We start from the raw sequence: 22,489 nt of genomic DNA, 5'->3' as shown, positions 1-22,489 counted from the left end.
CCTGTCCAGAGTGAGTGAAGCTGAGTTTGGAGGCTGAGGAGGGTGTGCTCTGAAGGATGAGTTCGAGCCTGGGCTTCGGCATCTTCCTGCTTCTCTCTCACTGGGTGCTCAGCGCAGAGAGTCAGCTTTCCACCTCACCCAGTGGCTCTCAGAGTGGGTGCCCGCCGGGACGGTGAAAGGCACTCAACACCTTTAACTTTGGCCGCACTGCTCCGGCCAAGGGAATGCCGGGCACTGCTTTCATTCATCGAATGCCAACCTTTGAAGTAGGCAGAGGGGTTTAATTTTAATTGAAATGACTGTTGTGTTTTTTTAAGGTGTAGATTATTTTCCAATATCTCAATATATCCATCACAATGTTGGATATGACTATTTTAGGGTTCTATGGCAGCAAGGACAGGTAGGGAAGGCAAAGTGGATGGCGTGATGGCAGCAAGGGAAGGTTGCGGGGTGAAGGGTTGAAATAATTAAATTCTAACGGGGTGGGGGCACAATTTCAGTGCTTGCCATTGGCACTATTTTCCATAGGTTAAGACAATGCTTTGTAAAAGACGAGTTGAGATGCTGCAGATAAGCAAGCAAATATTTTCCTGGAATCAATACATATAAATTATATTCAATGTCATAAAAAAAGGCCTCTAAAGATTTGTGGGACCTTTCCCTGTCATTAGTTCATTAGAGTTTTTACAGTATGGAAATTCAACTTCACTGTGAAGCCAGAAAGCAAAAGTCTGACTGGAGGATATTGCTTCTTACAGATATTCCATCAATTTCGATTCATCTAATGGAAGAAAAATTGGATGTTTATTGCTGACACATGGATCTTCATTGCCAGGATTTTCTGCTTGTGCTTGAGTACTAAGGTCACAAAGACACAAGTACTGTATCATGCTCCACTTAAAAACAGGAGGATGGAGTACTGACCCTGATGATCAAACTTAATGTACAAGTAAACTAAGCTCATACATATTTGTAATAACAATTATAATCCAAAACAGAGCATCATTTTAAAAAACTTCGAAAAGCACTCAAGAATTTCTGATTCTACAGAAAAATTGAGGCTTTGCAACAAGATGACTCTATTCAAGCCCCAAGCCGAAGCACTTCAATAACATTTTGTTAGTCTAAACCCAATGCTCTCATTCTTAGATCGATACAAAACCTATGATAAAACTATTAAAAAAAAATAATTGCCTTCAGTACAACTACAGTTCAATAGCAATATAAACGAGCTAATCTCCCAACATTTTTGAGCACCACTGAGATGGCTCATTGACTAGTTTTACCATGTATATCTCTTACCCTTTCATCACCTACTTTCACCTGCTAAACAGATCACAAAATTTCTTTTGCTGAAAATGCTAGACTCCCACATCCTTGACCATCACCTATGTCCCAGTGACGAGATGAAGATTATTTTTGTCCACATGACACCTCAATGAAAAGTGAAATGGTCCTTTCTGTACTAAAAACAACTGAAACTGAATTTTTGACTTCTCTTTTTGACAACAATAACTGCAAATATGTAATTGATCTCAATGCACATCATCAGAATTATTCTCACAACAAATATACTTCTCAAGTCACCAAATCATTTTTCAAATTTTGGTAAAAATTGATTGTACAAGTTGTTAGGAAGGTATACTGTATCAAAGCAGAAAAAAATTAAGCACAGTATATATTATTTAAAATAGCAATCAAAATATTTTGACACAAAAATCCAAATAATTGTAAAGATCCTGGCTATGATATTCCAAACATGAAACTCTTGTGTTGAACCTGAGTCATTAACAATAAAAGACATGTATGGAACATCTGATCATAATTATAAACCCATGAAGTAGCTAATAAAATATTTCTTTAACTGTTCAGCACAAACGTTTTACTGTTTAATTGATCTGAGTGAAAAAATACTTCTGCAGCCAACCCATTCTGCTCATATCCAGGGTGACAAGGTTAGCGTAGCAGTTAGTGCAACGCTGTTACAGTGCCAGTGATCGGGACCAGGGTTTGAATCCCATGCTGACTATAAGGAGTTTGTATGTTCTCCCCATGTCTGTGTGGGTTTTCCCCAGGGGCTCCAGTTTCCTTCCATCTTTCAAAATGTACTGGGGATGTAGGTCAATTGGGTGTAATTGGGGGACAGAGCTTGTGGGCTGAAAAGGGCCTGTTACCAAGCTGCGTCTAAAATTCAACTTTAAAATTTAAATTGGAGATGAAGTTCCTGATTCCTTCTGCGACAACTCACATTTTTTGCATAAGATTGTATTTGAGAGCCTAAAATAAATGTCTCTTTCAGGCTCCAAACTACCATTTAATTTCAGACTTACCAAGATTCAGAATGAATTCCTGCTGACACACTGGAGTATGAAGTAAAAGCAAGCTCAGTCCAATAAGTATTTCTTCACCAGGAATACTCTGTAACAAGTTATTTAAATTGTACAGGGATAAATGAATTTGTTGCTAAAAAGTTCCAATGAAATATTATATACATTTCATTCTGCATCAAAACACAAAGTCATAACAAACATAAGCTCAATGTAATGTCGAGAGAATGTTCACTATTATAATAATTCCAATGACATAGTGGAGAAAATAAAGGTCACAGATACATGATAAATAAAATTAGGCATCTCCTTCAATGCAAAGTTGGGGATAGGATTAATATTTTATTCTTTACTGGAAAGTGAATGTAAAAATGGTTTTAGAAAAACATACATAATAGCTTGAATGATTTGAGATCCTGCCATGGATAATATAGTATGAAATCACCTATGGGTATAATGGAATCTTTACAAAATACTGCATTTCATCCAATGGATTCACTCATCAATTGCTTCTCAAAAATTACAAGATTAGAAGCAAAGAATGCCAAATCCTCTCCAATGCACTGGGGGGGGGAAAAAGTGTTCTAATCAAGAAACCATACTGCATATAAAGAAAACAAGCAGATTTATGCTTTTGCAATTTTTGAGGAGTCAAACGTTCAGTGATGCCTCTGCAGCTAACAACAGCCAAGAGGGTTTATTAGTACAATGAAAAAAATCAATTCATAGACTTGAGAGAGCCTTCCGGAAATAAAGAACTAAATAACACAAATATGAAGATTTGAGTGCAGCCAACAATTGTTTTATGAGCGTTAAATGACATTTCTTTAATTAAAATCATTTACTTTGGAGCCAAGGACCTGAGAAGCAGGCTGCTTTCTGAACATGAGGTTTCTGCTCCAACAGCAAGAGCCCACACAATATCAACATGCAAAGCCACTTGGCACCATATGACAGGTAGATGATGCAGGAGGACTTGATGACTGAAATGCCCACTGCACTTTATTCAGCCTTGGTTTGAGATATTCTCAATCCTTCACTGATATCATGTAAAGAAATGAATGATATCCCTGAATAAGAATAAAATTACCTAAAACTATATGAGCAGTATAGTGGTTACTGGAACGCTACTACAGCCTGGGATCGAATCTGGTGCTGTCTGTAAGTTTGTACATTCTCCCTATTCTGCATAGGTTTCTTCTGGGTGCTCTGGTTTCCTCCCACCCTTCAAAACATATGGGGCTTGTAAGTCAATTGGGTGTAACTGGGCATCTAAAAAGTATATAAAAGGAAAAGTACATATTTAAAGCACAGAAGGCCTTAAATGCCAGTAAATAGAATTAGTATAAATAAGTGCATCGATCAGCAGAGACATGGTAGGCTGAAGGATCTGTTGCATTTTTAGACTCTACCTTTGCATAGCAAACAGAAAACAAGTGGTGTTGAGATGTTGTTGATAATCACAAAGGATGTAGCTATTTGTCCAGATGACCCCATACAGGATTCATGTTGGTAGGAACACGAAAATGGTATAATTTTCATAATACTCACAAATGCAAGAATGCACTGACATATCGATCTTCATTCATCAGGAAATTTATTGAACTAACAGATACTGATAGAAGGGAGAAAATATTGCCACAATAAAGCTCTGAATTGAATTTTATTTTCTCCCCCACACAAAATCTGCACCACCTACCTTGGGAACAATGCTGACAATCATCTGAATTTGATTAATAAGGGAAGAGAATTCTCCTGTGATTTTCAGGCTAAGTTCACAGACACACAGTAGTTGCAGAGACAGCTGAGCTAATTCAGATGTCCAAAAGTGAGGATGGCGGAGGAAAGCAAGTGATAACTCTTTCAGAAAAATAGAAGCTTCTGTAATTTGTGCCAAACTTGTCACCTAGTGGAAACAAAAAAGAAATACAACAGTGCTTCTGCCATTAGTTCTGCATGATCATCTTAGGTGCACACCAATTGATTTTATTACAAAGTGTTTTATTGAAAACCACACTCTTATTCAGATGTATCAGCTTTTAAGATAGCTGGTCTAAAAAGTTCAACAGTAAAGTCCAGTCGATGCATTAAGGAGATACACAATTGTGGTTCAAGCACTGAAGCGGCGGAGGAGTCACGTGATGGAGTAATGGCCGGTAGGAGAATACCAGCCCTCTCCAGAAAAGAAGGAAAAAAGTATAGAAAAAGCAAAGCCACAGACACACAAACCACAACAAATAAAAAATAAAGGTGTGGAGAAAATGGCACTAAAGAAAGAAAAGCCAAAAACAATGGGAAGAAAAGAAGAAGGAAAGACATCGGAAGAGAAAGGTGAAGGGCTTACCTGTACGAAGAAGCAGGGACCCACCATGGAGAGAGGAGCCCACTCCCTGAGGTCAGTGGAAGCCCCGAAGGGTTGCAACCCACTGAGCGCAGGACTACAAAGATGCCTCACGGAGCCAAACAGAGGTGCGCAACCGCGCAACACCGACGGGAGGGGGGACCAGCTGTGGAGTGGAAATCCACAACTTGAACAGCTGAGTAAGACCCGATGGCAGGGCTCCCAGCGGGAAGATATAGAAAATAATGGGAACAGGAGAATGAAAAAAGGAAATCAGAGACTCAGCAGATGACCAGCCCAGAGGAAGAGGACCAACATCAAGACACCATTAATAAAAAAAATACGCAGCAAACTGAGATAAACAGTCCAACAAGAAAGTCAGAAAAGACACAGATACAAGGAAGAGAGGTAGAGGACACAGGTCCTGGAGTGGACTCAGGGGAAGAGGAGGGAGAACATCAAGCTCTGCACAGAGAAATGGAAGATGAAATGAAATAAAAAAAATTTCAAGAATATATGGAAGCATTAAAAGAATGGCTGACACGAGAATTTAGTGAAATAAAAAGAAGAATAAAAGGTGCAGAAGAAAAAGTGAGTAGATTAGAGATGATCAGGACAGAAATTGGGAAAAGAGTAGACAAGGTGGAAGAACGAGAAACAGCCGTAGAAATGGAAGTGGACGACTTAAAAAGGAAACTGGAAGAATCTGATAAAAAAGTTAAAGAAGCACAGGAGTTGTTAGCTCAGAAGATGGATATAATGGAAAACTATAATAGGAGAAACAATATAAAGATAGTGGGCCTTAAGGAAGATGAAGAAGGCAAAGATATGAAAGAACTTATAAAAGAATGGATCCCCAGGGTCCTAGGAGTGCCAGAATTACAGGAAGGAATGGAAATAGAAAGGGCACACAGAACATTAGCCCCTAAACCACAGCCACAACAAAAACCAAGATCCATTCTAGTAAAATTCCTGAGATATACGACAAGAGAAAATATATTGGAGAAGGCAATGAAAAAAATGAGAGAAGACAAAAGGCCACTGGAATAAAAAGGTCAAAATTTGTTTTTCTACCCAGACATAAGTTTTGAGCTCCTGAAGAAGAGGAAGGAGTTTAATGCATCAAAATCGATCCTATGGAAGAAAGGCTATAAATTTATGTTAAGATATCCAGCGGTGCTTAAAATAGTTATCCCGGGGCAGCAAAGCAGACTGTTCTCGGATCCTGAGAAAGCACGAGAATTTTCAGAATGCCTGCAAAACAGACAGAGAGATGAAAAGATGTAACAAGAACAAGAATGACGACAAACTTCATATAAAGAAGAAAAATAATGTATAATTAAGAACTAAGAAGGGGAAGAAAGGAAGTAAGGGGAGAATTAAGAGGGTGAGCTTTGTTATATGAGAAGATAAAAGTCTTTTCTGGAGGGGGCTGGGTGTGGGGAGAATAATAGTCACTGCAAAATCAATTGACGCTTGTGAGTGGGTTCGCAATCCAAATGGAGAGGGGAGATATGGTTGCCCGGCAAGGGATAAGGGGCGACTCAGAGAGGAGTGGGACATTTGGGGTTAAGGGAATTTTAGATGTGGGAATATGTTTTAGAAGTGTTGCCTTACAGAGTGTTCAAAAAAAGAAAACAGAAATGGATAAGGGGGAAAAGTGATGATGAGGAAGTGAAAATAAAATGTAAACAAAGTATGAAATGGCCATGTTGAACTATATGACTATAAATATTAACAGAATACATAACCAAATCAAAAGGAAGAGGCTGTTAAATTTACTGAAGAAAGAAAAAATTGATACAGCACTTGTGCAAGAAACACATCTGACTGAAGTGGAACACAAGAAATTAAGGAGAGACTGGGTAGGGCACGTAATGGCAGCATCATATTATTCAAAAGCCAGAGGAGTAGCTATATTAATCAATAAAAATGTACCAATCAAAATAGAGGAGGAAATAATAGATCCAGCAGGGAGGTATGTAATGATAAAATGTCAGATATATTCAGAATTTTGGAATTTGCTCAATGTTTATGCACCTAATGAAGAGCATCAAAAATTTATGCAAGATATCGTTTTGAAGATTGCAGATACACAGGGGAATATACTGATAGGAGGGGACTTTAACCTTAATTTGGACTCAAAGATGGATAAAACTGGAAAAAAGACTAGCAGAAATAACAAAGTAACCAAATTTATGGTTAAATCGATGCAGGAAATGCAACTTTTGGATATATGGAGGAGACAACTCCCAAAGGATATTATTCAGGTAGACATAAAACATACTCAAGGATAGACCTGTTCATGTTATCAGCCCACATCCAAGGGAGAATTAGGAAAACAGAATATAAAGCTAGATTGTTATCAGATCATTCACCCCAGTTATTAGCAATAGGGCTGGAGGACAGCCCACCGAGAACATATAGATGGAGATTAAACTCCACGTTACTTAAAGGACAAGATTTTAGAGAATTAATTGAGCAACAAATTAAAATGTACTTTGAAATAAATACGGAATCAGGGAAAGCATCCTATGGGATGCAATGAAAGCGTTCATCAGAGGGCAGATAATAAGTTATCCAACTAAGATGAAGAAGGACTACAATCGGGAAATAGAACAGCTGGAAAGGGAAATAACAAGTACAGAAAAAGAATTAGCAATAAGGGAAGATACAACAATATGAAACACTACAAACATATAAGGTGGAGAAGAACATAATGAAGACAAAACAGAAGTATTATGAGCTAGGAGAAAAAACGCACAAAATATTAGCTTGGCATCTTAAAACAGAACAAACTAAAAGAATGGTATTGGCATCAAGGAAAAAGGACAAACAAATTACATATAATCCAACGGAGATCAATGAAGCCTTCAAGGAATTCTACGAGCAACTATATTGAACTGAGAATGAAGGGAAAGAAGACAAAATAGATGAGTTTCTACCTAAAATTTAACTACCGAAATTGCAAGAAGAGGAGCAAAATAAATTAATAAAACCATTTGAAATAGAGGAAATACAGGATATATTTTTAAAAAACTACCGAACAATAAAACGCCACGAGACAAGGGACTCCCAATAGAATTCTATAAAACATTTAAAGACTTATTGATTCCTCCTCTCCTGGAAGTAATGAACCAGATTGAAGAAACACAAAACATGCCAGATTCATGCAAAACAGCAATAATTACAGTAATACCAAAGACGGGGAAAGATCCACTAACACCAGCATCGTATAGACCAATATCACTACTTAACACAGATTATAAGATAATAGCGAAACTATTAGCAAACAGATTGGCCGACTGTGTACCAAAAATAGTAAAACTAGATCAAACTGGATTTATTAAGAAAAGACGAACAACGTACAATATCTGTAAGTTCATTAACTTAATCCATGCAGTACAAGGAAACAAGATGCCAACAGTGGCGGTTGCCTTAGATGCAGAGAAAGCCTTTGACAGAGTAGAATGGAATTATTTATTCAAAGTACTACAGAGGTTCAACCTACCAGAGAAATATATTAATTGGATTAAAGCATTATATAAGGGACCATTGGCAAAGGTGACAGTAACTGGATATATATAAAATCAATTTAAATTAAGCAGATCAACTAGGCAGGAATGTCCACTATCTCCCTCACTGTTCGCGTTAGCAATAGAACCACTGGCAGAACTGATAAGAACAGAAAATAAAATAAGAGGGATAAAAATAAAAGAGAAGGAATATAAGATCAGTCTATTTGCAGATGACATCACAGTATACTTAACAGAACCAGAAATATCAATAAAAGAATTACATAAGAAATTGAAGGAATATGGAGAAGTATCGGGGTACAAGATCAACGCAAATAAAAGTGAAGCAATGCCAATGAATACTGCGGATTTCACAAAGTTTAAGAAAGAATTGCCATTTAGATGGCAAACACAAACAATTCAATACCTAGGTATACAACTAGTTAATAATCTAGGCCATCTATACAAACTAAATTATCAGCCATTAATGAAGAAATTACGAGACGAATTAGAACATTGGAAAGACTTACCACTAACACTGATAGGAAGGTAAATTGTATTAAAATTCATATCTTCCAAGGATACAATACCTATTTCAATCATTACCAATTCACCTAACAGAGAAATTCTTCAAGGAGCTAAAGAAAATAATAAGGAAATTCTTATGGAAAGGGGGGAAACCGAGGATAGCGCTAGATAAATTAACAAAATGGTACAAAGGGGCTTACAGCTACCAAACTTTAAAAATTATTATAGAGCAGCACAATTAAGGTATCTATCAGATTTTTATCAAACAAGGGAAAAACCAGATTGGACTAGATTAGAGCTAGATAAAATAGGGGAGAAGGTATCCGAACATATACTATATAAGTGGGATGAAAAGCTCGTGCAGCATAGGAATTCACCAGTACTGCACCATCTGCTCAACATTTGGAAGAAGATTCACGTAGAAGGGAATAAAACAAATTATCAACTACCAAAACTAATATTGACACAAAATCAACTAATCCCTTTCACAATAGATAACCTTTCCTTTAGAGAATGGGAGAGAAAAGGGATCAAAAGAATAGAAAATTGTTTTTCGAGAAATAAATTATTATCTTTTGAACAAATGAAGGACAAATATGGTATAACTCACGGTACAATGTTTGCATACCACCAACTGAAAACCTACTTGAAGGACAAATTGGGAAGCAGGCTGAAGATACCAGAAGGAAGCAATTTTGAATATGTGATTACAGACTCAATGACAATTAAAAGATTTATAACAAACATGTACATCAAACTGCAAGAGAAAGAGAACGAGGAAACAAGCTATAAACCCAAACAAAAATGGGAACAAGATCTAAACATAAAGAATGAAACATGGGAAAAGCTATGCTCTGGAACTATGAGAAATACAATAAACACGAGGTTACGCATGATACAATATCATTTGTTACACAGGCTATACACCATGTCCCAAAAGTTAAAAAAAATGGGGCCCAACAGTATCAGACAGATGTTTTTGCTGTCAGAAGGAAACGGGAACAACAGTACATGCAATTTGGGCATGTGAGAAAGTGGAAAAGTTTTGGGAAGATCTAAACCAGGTATTAAATAAAATCACAAAAAGCAACATACCAAAAAATCCAGAGATCTTTCTTCTAAGTAATATAAGAAATAAAGAACTTGGACTCGATTTGGATGGAGCACAAAAAAGATTTATTATGATAGCCTTAGCTGTAGCAAAAAAATGTATTATGTCAACCTGGAAATTAGAAGATAGCCTGAGAATACAGCAATGGTACATAGAAATGAATAAATGTATTCCATTGGAAAAAATATAATTTAAGAAATAACATCACAGTATTCAAACAAATTTGGGAAACGTACATGGAACACAACAGAGAAGTCCTACTGTGGACCTCTACCGCCTAAAATGACAGAAGGAGAAGACAAAATGAACTGAACTAGTATGTAAAAGTACACACAAATTTCTTGTTTATTTTCATTGCGCGATGACATTGTTTAATGGGTTTAATATATCATATATGTTGAACGTTGAGTGAGTGGGGAGGGGGGGTGAAGGAGGGTGGGAAGGGAGGGAGGAAAAAGGGGAGAAAATGACACTGTATATTCAAGAGGGAAATGTTTGTGTGTATTTTGGTCAGTATGGTTCATAGCGTGAAAAATAAAAATTAAAAATTAAAAAAGCACTGAAGCAGCAAAAGATAATGTCTTCCAAGTAAAGTACCATCCATTTGGTCAATGGTTTCTAAACAAATCAAGTTCAAGTTCATCACTATTAAATGTCAGCAGAGGAAGAAACTGGAAAAACAAACCATACTGAAATTTAGATAGAATAACTTCCCTAGCAAACGCACACCTACTGTTAGTAAAAAGACCCAACACCCGGCCCATTGGCCTGATACCAGAAGATCCCATTCTAGCAGATGATCACTTTTGTTTCAGCAAATGATTTCTCTTCCAAGCCCCTTGTGAAAAGATAAATCAAAAGGCATGGGTGGGGGCAGAGGGTGGGGTGGGTGGCGAGATCCTAGTGATCTTCTCTACTGCTCTTGTAGTCCTGAAGATTGATCCAAAGTTCAATAGCAACTGTACCACACTGTGATGCAGCCAGCCAGAATACTTGCGATAGAGCTCCCGTATAAAGTTGACGTAATAGTGGCCGGTAGCCTTGCTCGTTTCATCTTCTCAGGAAGTGCAGTCATTGTTGCGCCTTCTTGACAAGTGAGGAGATATTGTGTATCCAGAATAGGTCACATCTTAAGTGGACTCAGAGGAACTTGGTGCTCTCCACTCTCTCCACTACTGAGTGGAGACTACACAAAATGTGTAGTGGAGGGTGGCCATCTTGAAGTCAACAATCATCTCGTTCGTCTTGTCCATACTGAGTCTCAGGTTGTTATTCTCACACCATTTCACAAGATTTTCCTCCTTTTCTTTGTAGTGTGACTAATGGGGACAGCTACTGTTGTGTCATCTGCAAACCTGATGTTTCTGTTGTAGCTGATCTAGTATTGTAGTCAGGGGTCAGTGGTGTGAACAGGTCCAGGCGGAATGCACAGCCCTGAGAGGCGCCAATACTTAGTGTGATTGTGTTTGAATTTCTGCTGCTGACCTGGACAGACTGTGGTCTTTCAGTTAGGAAGTCCAGAATCCAGTTACAGAGAGGAGTGTTGAGTCTCAGAGAGGATAACTTCTCCACCTACCTCTGGGGAATGATTGCTGACCTGAAGTCAATGAACAGCAGCCTAGCATATGAGGTATTGTTCTCTAGATGGGTCAGGACCAAGCAGAGGGACAAGGCTATAGTATCACCAGTGGAATGGTTATGTCTGTAAACGAATTGAAATGGGTCCAGTGACTCTGGGAGGCACACTTTGATGTGTTCCTTCACCAGACGTTCAAAGCATTTCATAATGGTAGCATTTCATAATGGACAGTAGTCATTATTGCCATTATTGTCATTAGTGACACCCTCTTTGGCACCAGGATGATGGCGGCTATCTTGAAATCCACGGGGACAATGGTCTGCAGTGATGGGTTGAAGATGTCTGTAAAGACCTCCATCAGTTGGTCTGCATGGTCCTTCAGTACCTAACCGCTGCTGTGTGAGTTCACCTTGAAAAATTATAATCTAACAGGTGTCAGTTAGGTATTATGTCTTGTGGTTGGCCCTTTGTCGTAACATGGTGTTCATGATGATGAGGTTGTATTCAACACATTTTTTGACAAGAAAAGCATCCTATTGATCACTCTTTACTAGACAACTGATGCTTCCTGATGTTGAAGTCATGCAGGATGCATCAGTTAATTTCCCTGTGGTATACAAAACATGTTCCCTTCATGTTCATGATGGAAGGCTATCTTTCACGCTTCTAATGTGGGGGTATAGAAATGCACACAACCAGGAGGGTCCACGTGACTGGTTGCACTTGTATGTGATAATTTCAGAGCCCAAAAAGAATCATTTCTATGTTGTCCTATTCTGTAATTAATTAAATGTCAAAAGTCCACACTAGTTGCATCTGTTATAAGTTCCTCACTGCACATTTATAAAGATAGAATCATAATTTTATTTAATCTGCCTGAAATGTGTAAATAATCCGGCTGTTGGTTTCAAAATGTTGTTTTTTTTTTCAGAATTAGAGCGTTTCATTTTATTTACATTTACAGCAATCGAAATTCGCAACAGCTTAGCTTTTCCAACCTTAACTAACATTATTGAAACATCATTCCTTATTCAACTCAGTAACATCTGCAAAGTCATTCTGAGATATTACCTGCAAGTGTGGAACAAGGTCGAAGAAGAGCCGGAGCACCTGCTGGGCAAATAGATTGGGTTCATCCTTTTCCTCATCAGACTGGGATGGAAGTACAACATGAAGGAGGCTAAATCGAAGCTCAGAGTTCTCTCTCAGGCAGGAAGGTTCACAGTACAGATACTTGAAAAATGGTGCCATCATAAGCACAATGGATGGCCTCAACCTTAAAAATATTAACCGAAAAATTACATTTTAAATATCACCATATTAAACAGATGCATAAACAAATTAAATGAATAGTTAAACTCCAGATTAACTTTGCTTTTCTTTATACATTGGCATTCTCACTTTAGTTCTAATTTTCCTGTATCACATGGCATTTTTCTGCCAAACAACAACAGCTATTCAGATGCCACACTATCTGAAAACATGCAACAAATCGAAGAAGAGTGGGTAAAAATAATGTTACACTTTTACATGTTGACAAGCAATGCCAGCATTCAACCAACAAAGAGATTGCAATGATTGAAACTTCAATAGGAGATGAATGACTACCTTATCCACAAGCTCTTTCATATACTACAAAGGTGCATTTACATGACAAGCATAAAAATGTTTATGATCAAAAATGCACAATAAATATTCTAATAGGTGCAAGTCTGCAAAATAAAGTTACTTTTGATAACAGGTTTATTACTGATGTGACATCATTACCTCTCTGGGGGCTGTTTAAAAATAGCTGATATCTGCTGAAGGAGAAATGGCCAGCTATCAGGTCTGTGTTCCAATACAACAATATATGGATGAGGAGGGTTCCTAAAACAAATCAAAGGATTTAAAATAGAAAATATTCTAAACAAATCGAGTCTCCATTAAAGTAGCCTAACACCTATTTTTAAACAAATTCAATAAACTTGCTCTAATTGTTTGTTAAATTAGAAGCAAATATAACCAATAAATATAGAAAAAAGGAACAACTCTATTTGAAATAATTTCAACGATAGTTCCTTATTAAGGAGATCTACATTTATGATGGATAAAACATCTGCCCCACAGTTGTTAGCCACATCTCCATGGACCCTTCTGACCCCAGGCATGGAGTAATGTTGAAAGGCTGTCTCCCAACTCATTGAGATGGCTCAACACACTGCAAGGTTGCTCCCAGAACAAGTAGCCACTTAAACTCAGAGAAGAGTTTTGACAACCAATGAAGCCTTATCACCTGTCAATGAAATTGAACATTTCCAAATGTCTGACATTCAGAAATATCCAAACCACCCAGGAATTAATGAAGAAAAAAAAAATGAAAATTACTCACATTCACACAAAAGAAGATTGAATTGGACAAATAAAGGTTAGGCCAGAGCAGTTAGCACAGCGGTTAGTGCAATGCCAGTACAGCGCCAGCAACCAGGGTTCAAATCCTGCATTGCCTGTAAGGAGTTTGTACATTGTCCCTGTGTCTGTTTGGGTTTCCTCCGGATGCTGCAGTTTCCTCCCACTGTTCAAAATGTCCTGGGGTTGTAGGTAACTTGAGTGTAACTGGACGGTATGGGCTCGGAGGATGAAATGGCCTGTCATCGTGTTGTATGCCCTCCTATTCATGCAAATGGGGCTGTCATAAGCTGGTTCAGGAGATAGGTTTCCCAGCCTAGAACTGGAAACTCTGAAATCTGTGCTACAGGCAAGTCCACCAGTGTAGTACTTAGGCAGCTTGCAGTCCATTGGGAAGGTGCAACAAATAAATTATGTTGTGAGGAAGACTGTCCCAAGACTTGTCCGATAATGTGCAAGATTATATGACTGTATCTAGAAAGCAGCAAATTTTATTTCATTTTTTTTAAAAAAGAACAGAGTAATCAAATCACGATTCCCCTAGAACAGTGGTTCTCAACCTTTTTCTTTCACTCACATACCACTTTAAGCCATCCCTATGCAGTAAGTGCCCTGTGATTAGTAAGGGATGGCTTAAGGTGGTATGTGGGTGGAAAGAAAAAGGTTTAGAACCACTGCCCGAGAATGACATACAGAAGCCAAATATAAAACTAATGCCTTTATTGTTTAATGTATCTCAGTTCACATTTTCCCATTTTCAACATTACTTTTTTCACACTGTGAACCATATCACTCAAAATACATACAAACATTTCCCTCTTAAATATCTTCTTTGGCTTGGCTTCGCGGACGAAGATTTATGGAGGAGTAAATGTCCACGTCAGCTGCAGGCTCATTTGTGGCTGACAAGTCCGATGCGGGACAGGCAGACACGGTTGCAGCGGTTGCAGGGGAAAATTGGTTGGTTGGGGTTGGGTGTTGGATTTTTCCTCCTTTGTCTTTTGTCAGTGAGGTGGGCTCTGTGGTCTTCTTCAAAGGAGGTTGCTGCCCTCCGAACTGTGAGGTGCCAAGATGCACAGTTGGAGGCGATATCAGCCCACTGGCGGTGGTCAATGTGGCAGGCACCAAGAGATTTCTTTAGGCAGTCCTTGTACCTCTTCTTTGGTGCACCTCTGTCTCGGTGGCCAGTGGAGAGCTCACCATATAACACGATCTTGGGCAGGCGATGGTCCTCCATTCTGGAGACGTGACCTACCCAGCGCAGTTTGATCTTCAACAGCGTGGATTCGATGCTGTCGGCCTCTGCCATCTCGAGTACTTCAATGTTAGGGATGAAGTTGCTCCAATGAATGTTGAGGATGGAGCGGAGACAACGCTGGTGGAAGCGTTCTAGGAGCCGTAGCAGATGCCGGTAGAGGACCCATGATTCGGAGCCGAACAGGAGTGTGGGTATGACAACGGCTCTGTATACGCTTATCTTTGTGCGGTTTTTCAGTTGGTTGTTTTTCCAGACTCTTTTGTGTAGTCTTCCAAAGGTGCTATTTGCCTTGGCGAATCTGTTGTCAATGGCTTTTTCCCCCCTATCTTCCCTCCCCCCCCCTTCGCACCCCCCTCCAAACCCATTAAACATTCAACATATACAATACAATAAAACCATTAAACAATGTCATCACACAATGAAAATAAACAAGAAAAATGTGTCATCTACTTTTACACACTGGATCAAGTCATTTTGTCTTCATTATCATTTTAGGGGCTGACAGTCCGAGGGAAGCCCTTTCTGTTATGTTCCATGTATGGCTCCCAAATTTGCTCAAATAATGTGACTTTATTTTTTAAATTATATGTTATTTTTTCCAATGGAATACATTTATTCATTTCCATGTACTATTGCTGTATTCTCAAGTTCTCTTCTGATTTTCAAGTTGACATTATACATATTTTTGCTACAGCTAAGGCTATCATGATAAATATTTTTTGCTTGAGGCCTAATTCTTTACTTCTTATATTACTTAAAAGGAAGATCTCTGGATTTTTTGGTATGTTGTTTTTTGTGATTTTATTTAATACCTGATTTAAATCTTCCCAAAACTTTCTCACTTTCTCACATGCCCAAATTGCATATACTGTTGTTCCCATTTCCTTCTTACAGCGAAAATATCTATCTGATAATGTTGGATCCCATTTTTAAAATTTTTGAAGCGTGATATATAGCCTGTGTAACCAATTATACTGAATCATGCGTAACCTTGTGTTTATTATATTCTTCATAGTTGCAGAGCATAACTTCTTCCATGTTTCATTTTTTTATCTTTATGTTTAAATCCTTTTCCCATTTTTGTTTGGGTTTATAGCTTATTTCATCATTTTCCTTCTCTTGCAGTTTGATGTACATGTTCGTTATAAATCTTTTTATTATCATTTTGTCTGTAATCACATATTCAAAGCTGCTTCCTTCTGGTAATCTCAGTCTCTTTCCCAATTTATCTTTTAAGTAGGCTTTCAGTTGATGGTATGCAAACATTGTACCATGAGATATTCCATATTTGTACTTCATTTGTTCAAATATTAATAAATTATTTCCCAAAAAACAATTTTCTATTCTTTTAATTCCTTTTCTCTCCCATTCTCTAAAGGAAAGGATATCTATTGTAAAAGGGATTCGCTGATTTTGCGTCAATAATAATTTTGGTAGTTGTTAATTTGTTATTTTCCTTCTAAATGAATCTTCTTCCATATATTGAGTAAATGATGCAATACTGGTGAGCTTTTATATCATACCAGCTTTTCATCCCACTTATAAAGTATATGTTCCAGTATCTTCTCCCCTATTTTATCTAGCTCTATCTTAGTCCAATCTGGTTTTTCCCTTGTTTGATAAAAATCTGATAGATACCTTAATTGTGCTGCTCTATAATAACTGCAAACCACCTTGGTTGTACCTCTCTGTTAATTTATCTAACACTATCCTCGGTTTCCCCCCTTTCCATAAACATTTCCTTATTATACTCTTTAGTTCATTAAAGAATTTCTCTGTTAAGGGAATTGGTAACGATTGAAATAAGTATTGTATCCTTGGGAAGACATTCATTTTAATGCAATTTACCCTCCCTATCAAAGTTAGCGGTAATTCTTTTCAATGTTCTAAGTCTTCCTGCAATTTCTTTATTAGTGGCTGATAATTGAGTTTGTACAAGTGGCTTAAATTATTATCTAATTTAATAGCTAGGTATCAGATTGCTTGTGTTTGCCATTTAAATGGTGATTCTTTTTTAAATTCTGTATAATCCGCATTACTCATTGGCATCACTTCACTTTTATTTGGTTAATCTTGTACCTCAATATTTCTCCATATTCCTTCAATTTCTTATGTAGTTCTTTTATTGAGATTTCTGGTTCTGTTAAGCATACGATGATATCATCTGCAAATAAACTGATTTTATACTCCTCCTCCTTCATTTTTATCCTTTTTCATTTTATTTTCTGTCCTTATCAGTTCTGCCAACGGTTCTATTGCTAAAGCGAACAGTGAGGGAGATAGTGGACATTCCTGCCTAGTTGACCTACTTAATTTAAATTGGTTCAATACATATCCATTTCCTGTTACCTTCGTCAACGGTCCATTATATAATGCTTTAATCCAATTAATATATTTTTCTGGTAGATTGAACCTCTGTAACACTTTGAATAAATAATTCCATTCTACCCTGTCAAAGGCTTTTTCTGTGTCTAAAGCTACAGCCACTGTTGGCTTCTTATTTCCTTGAACTGCATGAATTAGATTAATAAATGTACAGACATTATCCGCTGTTCGTCTTTTCTTAATAAATCCAGTTTGATCTTGTTTTACTATTTTTGGTACACAGTCGGCCAATCTGTTTGCTAATAATTTTGCTATTATCTTATAATCTGAATTAAGTAGAGATATTGGTCTATATGATGCTGGTGTTAGTGGATCCTTCCCCGTCCTTGGTATTACTGTAATTATTGCTGTCTTACATGAATCTGGCAAGTTTTGTGTTTCTTCTATCGGTTCATTACTTCTAGGAGAGGAGGAATTAATAACTCTTTAAATGTTTCATAGAATTCTATTGGGAATCCATCCTCTCCAGGCGTTTTATTGTTCGGCAGCTTTTTTAATATATCCTGTACTTCCTCTATTTCAAATGGTTTTGTCAGTTTGTTTTGCTCCTCTTCTTGCAATTTCGGCAGTTCAATTTTAGCTAAAAACTCTTCTATTTTATCATCTTTCTCCTCATTCTCAGTTTGGTATAATTGTTCATAAAATTCTTTAAAGTTCTCATTAATCTCCATTGGATTATATGTAATTTGTTTGTCCTTTTTCCTTGATGCCAATACAGTTCTTTTAGCTTGTTTTGTTTTAAGTTGCCAGGCTAATAATTTGTGTGTTTTTTTCTCCTAGTTCATAATACTTTTGCTTTATTTTCATTATTTTCTTCTCCACCTTATACGTTTGTAATATTTCGTATTTTATTTTTTTGTCCGCCAATTCTCTTCTTTTTGTTATATCTTCCCTTGTTGCTAGTTCTTTTTCTGTACTTACTATCTCCCTTTCCAACTGTTCTATTTCCTGATTGTAGTCCTTTTTCATCTTAGTTACATAACTTATTATCTGCCCTCTAATGAAGGCTTTCATTGCATCCCATAATATAAATTTGTCTTTCACTGATTCCGTATTTATTTCAAAGTACATTTTAATTTGGCGTTCAATAAACTCTCTAAATTCCTGCCTTTTAAGTAGCATGGAGTTTAACCTCCATCTAAATGTTCTTGGTGGGATGTCCTCCAGTTCTATTGCTAATAACAGAGGTGAATGATCAGATAGCAATCTAGCTTTATATTCAGTTTTCCTCACTCTCCTTTGAATATGGGCCGACAACAAAAACATATCAATCCTTGAGTATGTTTTATGCCTACTTGAATAATATGAGTATTTCTTCTCCCTTGGGTGCTGCCTCCTCCATATATCCATAAGTTTCATTTCTTGCATTGATTTAACCATAAATTTGGCCACTTTATTCTTTTTGCTAGTCTTTTGTCCAGTTTTATCCAACATTGGATCCAAATTAAGGTTAAAATCCCCTCCTATCAATATATTCCCCTGCGTATCTACAATCTGCAAAAAAATATCTTGCATAAACTTTTGATCCTTTTCATTAGGTGCATATATATATTGATCAAATTCCAAAATTCTGAATATATCTGACACTTTATCATTACATTATTCCCTGCTGGATCTATTATTTCCTCCTCTATTTTGATTCGTACATTTTTATTAATTAATATAGCTACACCTCTAGCTTTTGAATTATATGATGCTGCCACTATGTGCCCTACCCAGTCTCTCTTTAATTTATTATGTTCCACTTCAGTTAGATGCATTTCCTGCACAAATACCATGTCTATTTTTTCTTTTTTCAGGAAATTTAATAGCATTTTTTGTTTCATTTGGTTATGTATTCCATTAATATTTATAGTCATTTAGTTCAACATGGCCATCTCATATCCTGTTTACACCTCATTTCCGCTTCCTCACTGCCACCATCCCCCTTTCCCCCATTTTCATCTTTCAGTTTTTCCTTTTTGCCATTTTCAACATTCTTAAATGCTCCATTTAACCAATATCAGGAATATTAAATTATTCAGTATATTTCCTCTGTGGAATGCATGCAGTTAAATGACTACATGCATGCATGTTTATCCTATTCAGAAGTGAAAGCAACTACGTTACAATAATCTAATTAATGACAATGTTCCCTACAATTCTTACTTTGCTTCACTGAACGTTATATAACAGACAATCATGAAAAATAGGAGCAGGAGTAGGTAATTTGCTCTGTCAAGCCTGCTCTGCCATTCATTAAAATCATGGCTGCTCAAGCTGTGGACTCAGGTCCACTTACAGTATCTTCCTGCCTCCCATAAAGCTTAATTTCTTTATTATTCAAAAATCTGTGTCATTAGACATTTAACAAAGATTTTGTGCGTTTACTTTCATAATCAGTCACGGCTGCGTCCCTTCAAATATATCTTAAAATAATTCACATTCAGAAGTGATATTCAAGTCACCAAATGCCATGAGCCAAAATTGCTCATTTGTACCTTTTAGGAGGGAAATCTACTCGCCTTCAACAACCATTCATATACACAATTACAAGCAATAACTAGAGGGTGATATTATTTGTATCAAACTTCTCAAAAGCATAAAACTCTACCACATCCTATTTGTAGAATCAAATTCCCTATGCTTACTACAACAGTTCAATATGGAGACCCATAGGGCTCATTGCAACCACAAGTGGACAACAGCTAAAGGCTAAATATTGTCAGCCACAAACCCAAGAAGCTTATTAACTAATAACCAAAGGCTTATTGCTTAGATATACTATTTTGACTTCTTTCCTGCCCTCCCTCAGATATGGCATTGAATGATTTATCACATTGACTGAGATCAAGTCAGGTTTATTTATCATCTGACTGCACAAATACAACCCAACAAAACAGCAGTCTCTGGTCCTCAGTGAAAAACATACAGACACACAACCAGACATCATGCATATACAGACAAACAATATATATGCAGGACAAGTATCCTGTGTTCAAATAAATAAATATTGTTTCATAAAAATGAGAGTCTCGGATGGTTAGTGAAAGCAGCTCCTTTGGTCGTTCAGCATTCTCACTGCCTATGGGAAGAATCTACTCCAAAGCCTGGTCGTGCACGCTCTGATACTCCTGTATCTCTTTCCTGACAGAAACAGCTGAAAGATGCTGTGTGCAGGGTGGAAGGGGTCCTCAGTGACTTTGTGCACCCTCTTCTGACAACAATCCCAAAAGATCACATCGATGGGGGTTGGGGGTAGAAAGAGAGATCTTACGATCCTCTTTGCCACTCTTATGGTCCTGTGGATTGACCTCGTATCCATTTCTCTGTATCAACTATACCACACTGTGATGTAGGCAGCCAGAACACTCTCGATAGACCTCTGTAACATGATGGTGCCTGGTATCCTTGCTCACTTCAGTCTTCTCAGGAAGTGCAGTCGTTTTTGCACTTTCCTGACAAGTGAAGTGATACAATTAAGTCTGAAATTAGGATCTTAAATTTAAATCCAGTCAATTAAGTAGATATGAAGGGAAAGCTGTCTTAAGTGGTTGCAGATGATTGAGTTAAAAGATACAACTCATGAAAAATCAAAGCCAAATATCTAAAAAAAAATATAATTCTCAATGGACATAGATTGCCTTGTAGAATGCAAAGACATCAGAGCTTTTCTCTTAACTGAAAAATTAAATATTAGATCCAAAAAATGTTAAGTACTCTATTTGATGGGATATAGGACCCCCTTTTTTCTCAAAAAATTGCCTCAAAAACCACCCAGGTCCAATACGCGAAGGTGCCATTTTGGAGGTGCCATTTTGGGCACTGTAGTGGAGGGCTTTCATCCACAAGATGACGACTGGAGGAAAGCGCTCAAGCTACACTAATGCATACAAACTAAAAGTTGTAACGCATGCTAAGGAGCACGGTAATCAAATGGCAACTAAAGTTTTTGGCGCACCGCCTGCAGTAAAAATGTTATATGCATGGAGAAAGCAGGAAAAACAGCTAGAGGCTACTAAAAAGGAGTAAATGTAACCTTTATTGTCCAGCCCCTCATTGAACACAACTTGAGGAGGAGTTAAAAAACTAGATGATAAGTAAAAGAGAATCAGGGAAATGCATTTCTACCAAGATGATAATGCATGAGATAAAAGCGTAAAAGCATAAGGATTTTATTGGAACAGAAGGTTGGTGTTACCAGTTCATGACACAGCACAGACTATCAATACGTACAAAAACATCCGTTGCACAGAAAATGCCAGCGGATTATGAAGACAAAATATTAAACTTACATAAGTTTGTAATAAATGCATATAAACAAACTTGTTTTGAACTGAGCCAAATAGGGAACATGGATGAAGTTCCAGTAACATTCGATGTACCATCCAATAAAACAGTGAATGATAAAGAAGCTAAAGCCATCATAGTTAAAGTCATGGGCCATGAAAAGGCACACTATACAGTAGTTCTGCTCTGTTGAGCTGATAACACAAAACTGCCACCATTTGTAATATTTAAACGAAAGACTCATCTCAAAAAAAAACGCATAGTGTGTTTCTTCATGTTCATCCAAAAGGCTGGATGGACGAAGCTGGAATCAAATTATGGTTGCAGAAAATATGGCAAAGGCATCCTGGTGGACTTTTAAAAAAACCTGAACTTCTGGTCTGGGATCAGTTCAGTGTACTCAAGAGCTGAAGATGTTCTGAAAAAAATGGTCCGCAAAATGAAAATCCAGATGGCTATTATTTCTGGTGGTCTGATGAGCCAATTGTAACCTTTAGATGTGTGTATGAACAAGCTGTTTAAAAATAGCATGAGGGAGAAAAGAACCATGCACTAACATGAACAGAAGAGTGAAACGTACCAGCATTTACACAGGTGTGAGTGGGTGAAGACTTCTTGGGACACTGTAAGATCTGGAATTATATTTAAAGCTTTTAAGAAGTGTGGAATACATTATTTGAAGACAGTGATACCAGCAGTAGTGATGCTGAGTTTTTGGGCTTTGACAAGTGATGATACTGATGAATATTCAGTCAGTGAGGATGATTAATATTTTTGTTATAGAACGT

General features: G+C 37.3%; 1 protein-coding gene across 7 annotated transcripts in view; it reads right to left on the bottom strand.

Moving 5' to 3' along the window:
* focad (focadhesin) overlaps positions 1-22,489 on the bottom strand; it is a 240,760-nt gene that overhangs the window by 173,789 nt on the left and 44,482 nt on the right. For 6 of the 7 annotated variants that reach the window (XM_069926741.1, XM_069926735.1, XM_069926745.1 and 3 more), the window contains 4 exons: positions 13,169-13,270; positions 12,473-12,677; positions 4,027-4,233; positions 2,331-2,418 (listed from right to left, as the gene is read on the bottom strand). In XM_069926741.1, coding sequence (XP_069782842.1) covers positions 2,331-2,418; positions 4,027-4,233; positions 12,473-12,677; positions 13,169-13,270 — 602 coding nt within the window. The remainder of the gene's footprint in view (positions 1-2,330; positions 2,419-4,026; positions 4,234-12,472; positions 12,678-13,168; positions 13,271-22,489) is intronic. The other variant, XM_069926742.1, reaches the window with a different exon arrangement.

Source organism: Narcine bancroftii, chromosome 1 (genome assembly GCF_036971445.1).
Source record: "Narcine bancroftii isolate sNarBan1 chromosome 1, sNarBan1.hap1, whole genome shotgun sequence".
Taxonomy (NCBI): Eukaryota; Metazoa; Chordata; class Chondrichthyes; order Torpediniformes; family Narcinidae; genus Narcine; species Narcine bancroftii.
This window is presented reverse-complemented; position numbering and strand designations above follow the sequence as displayed.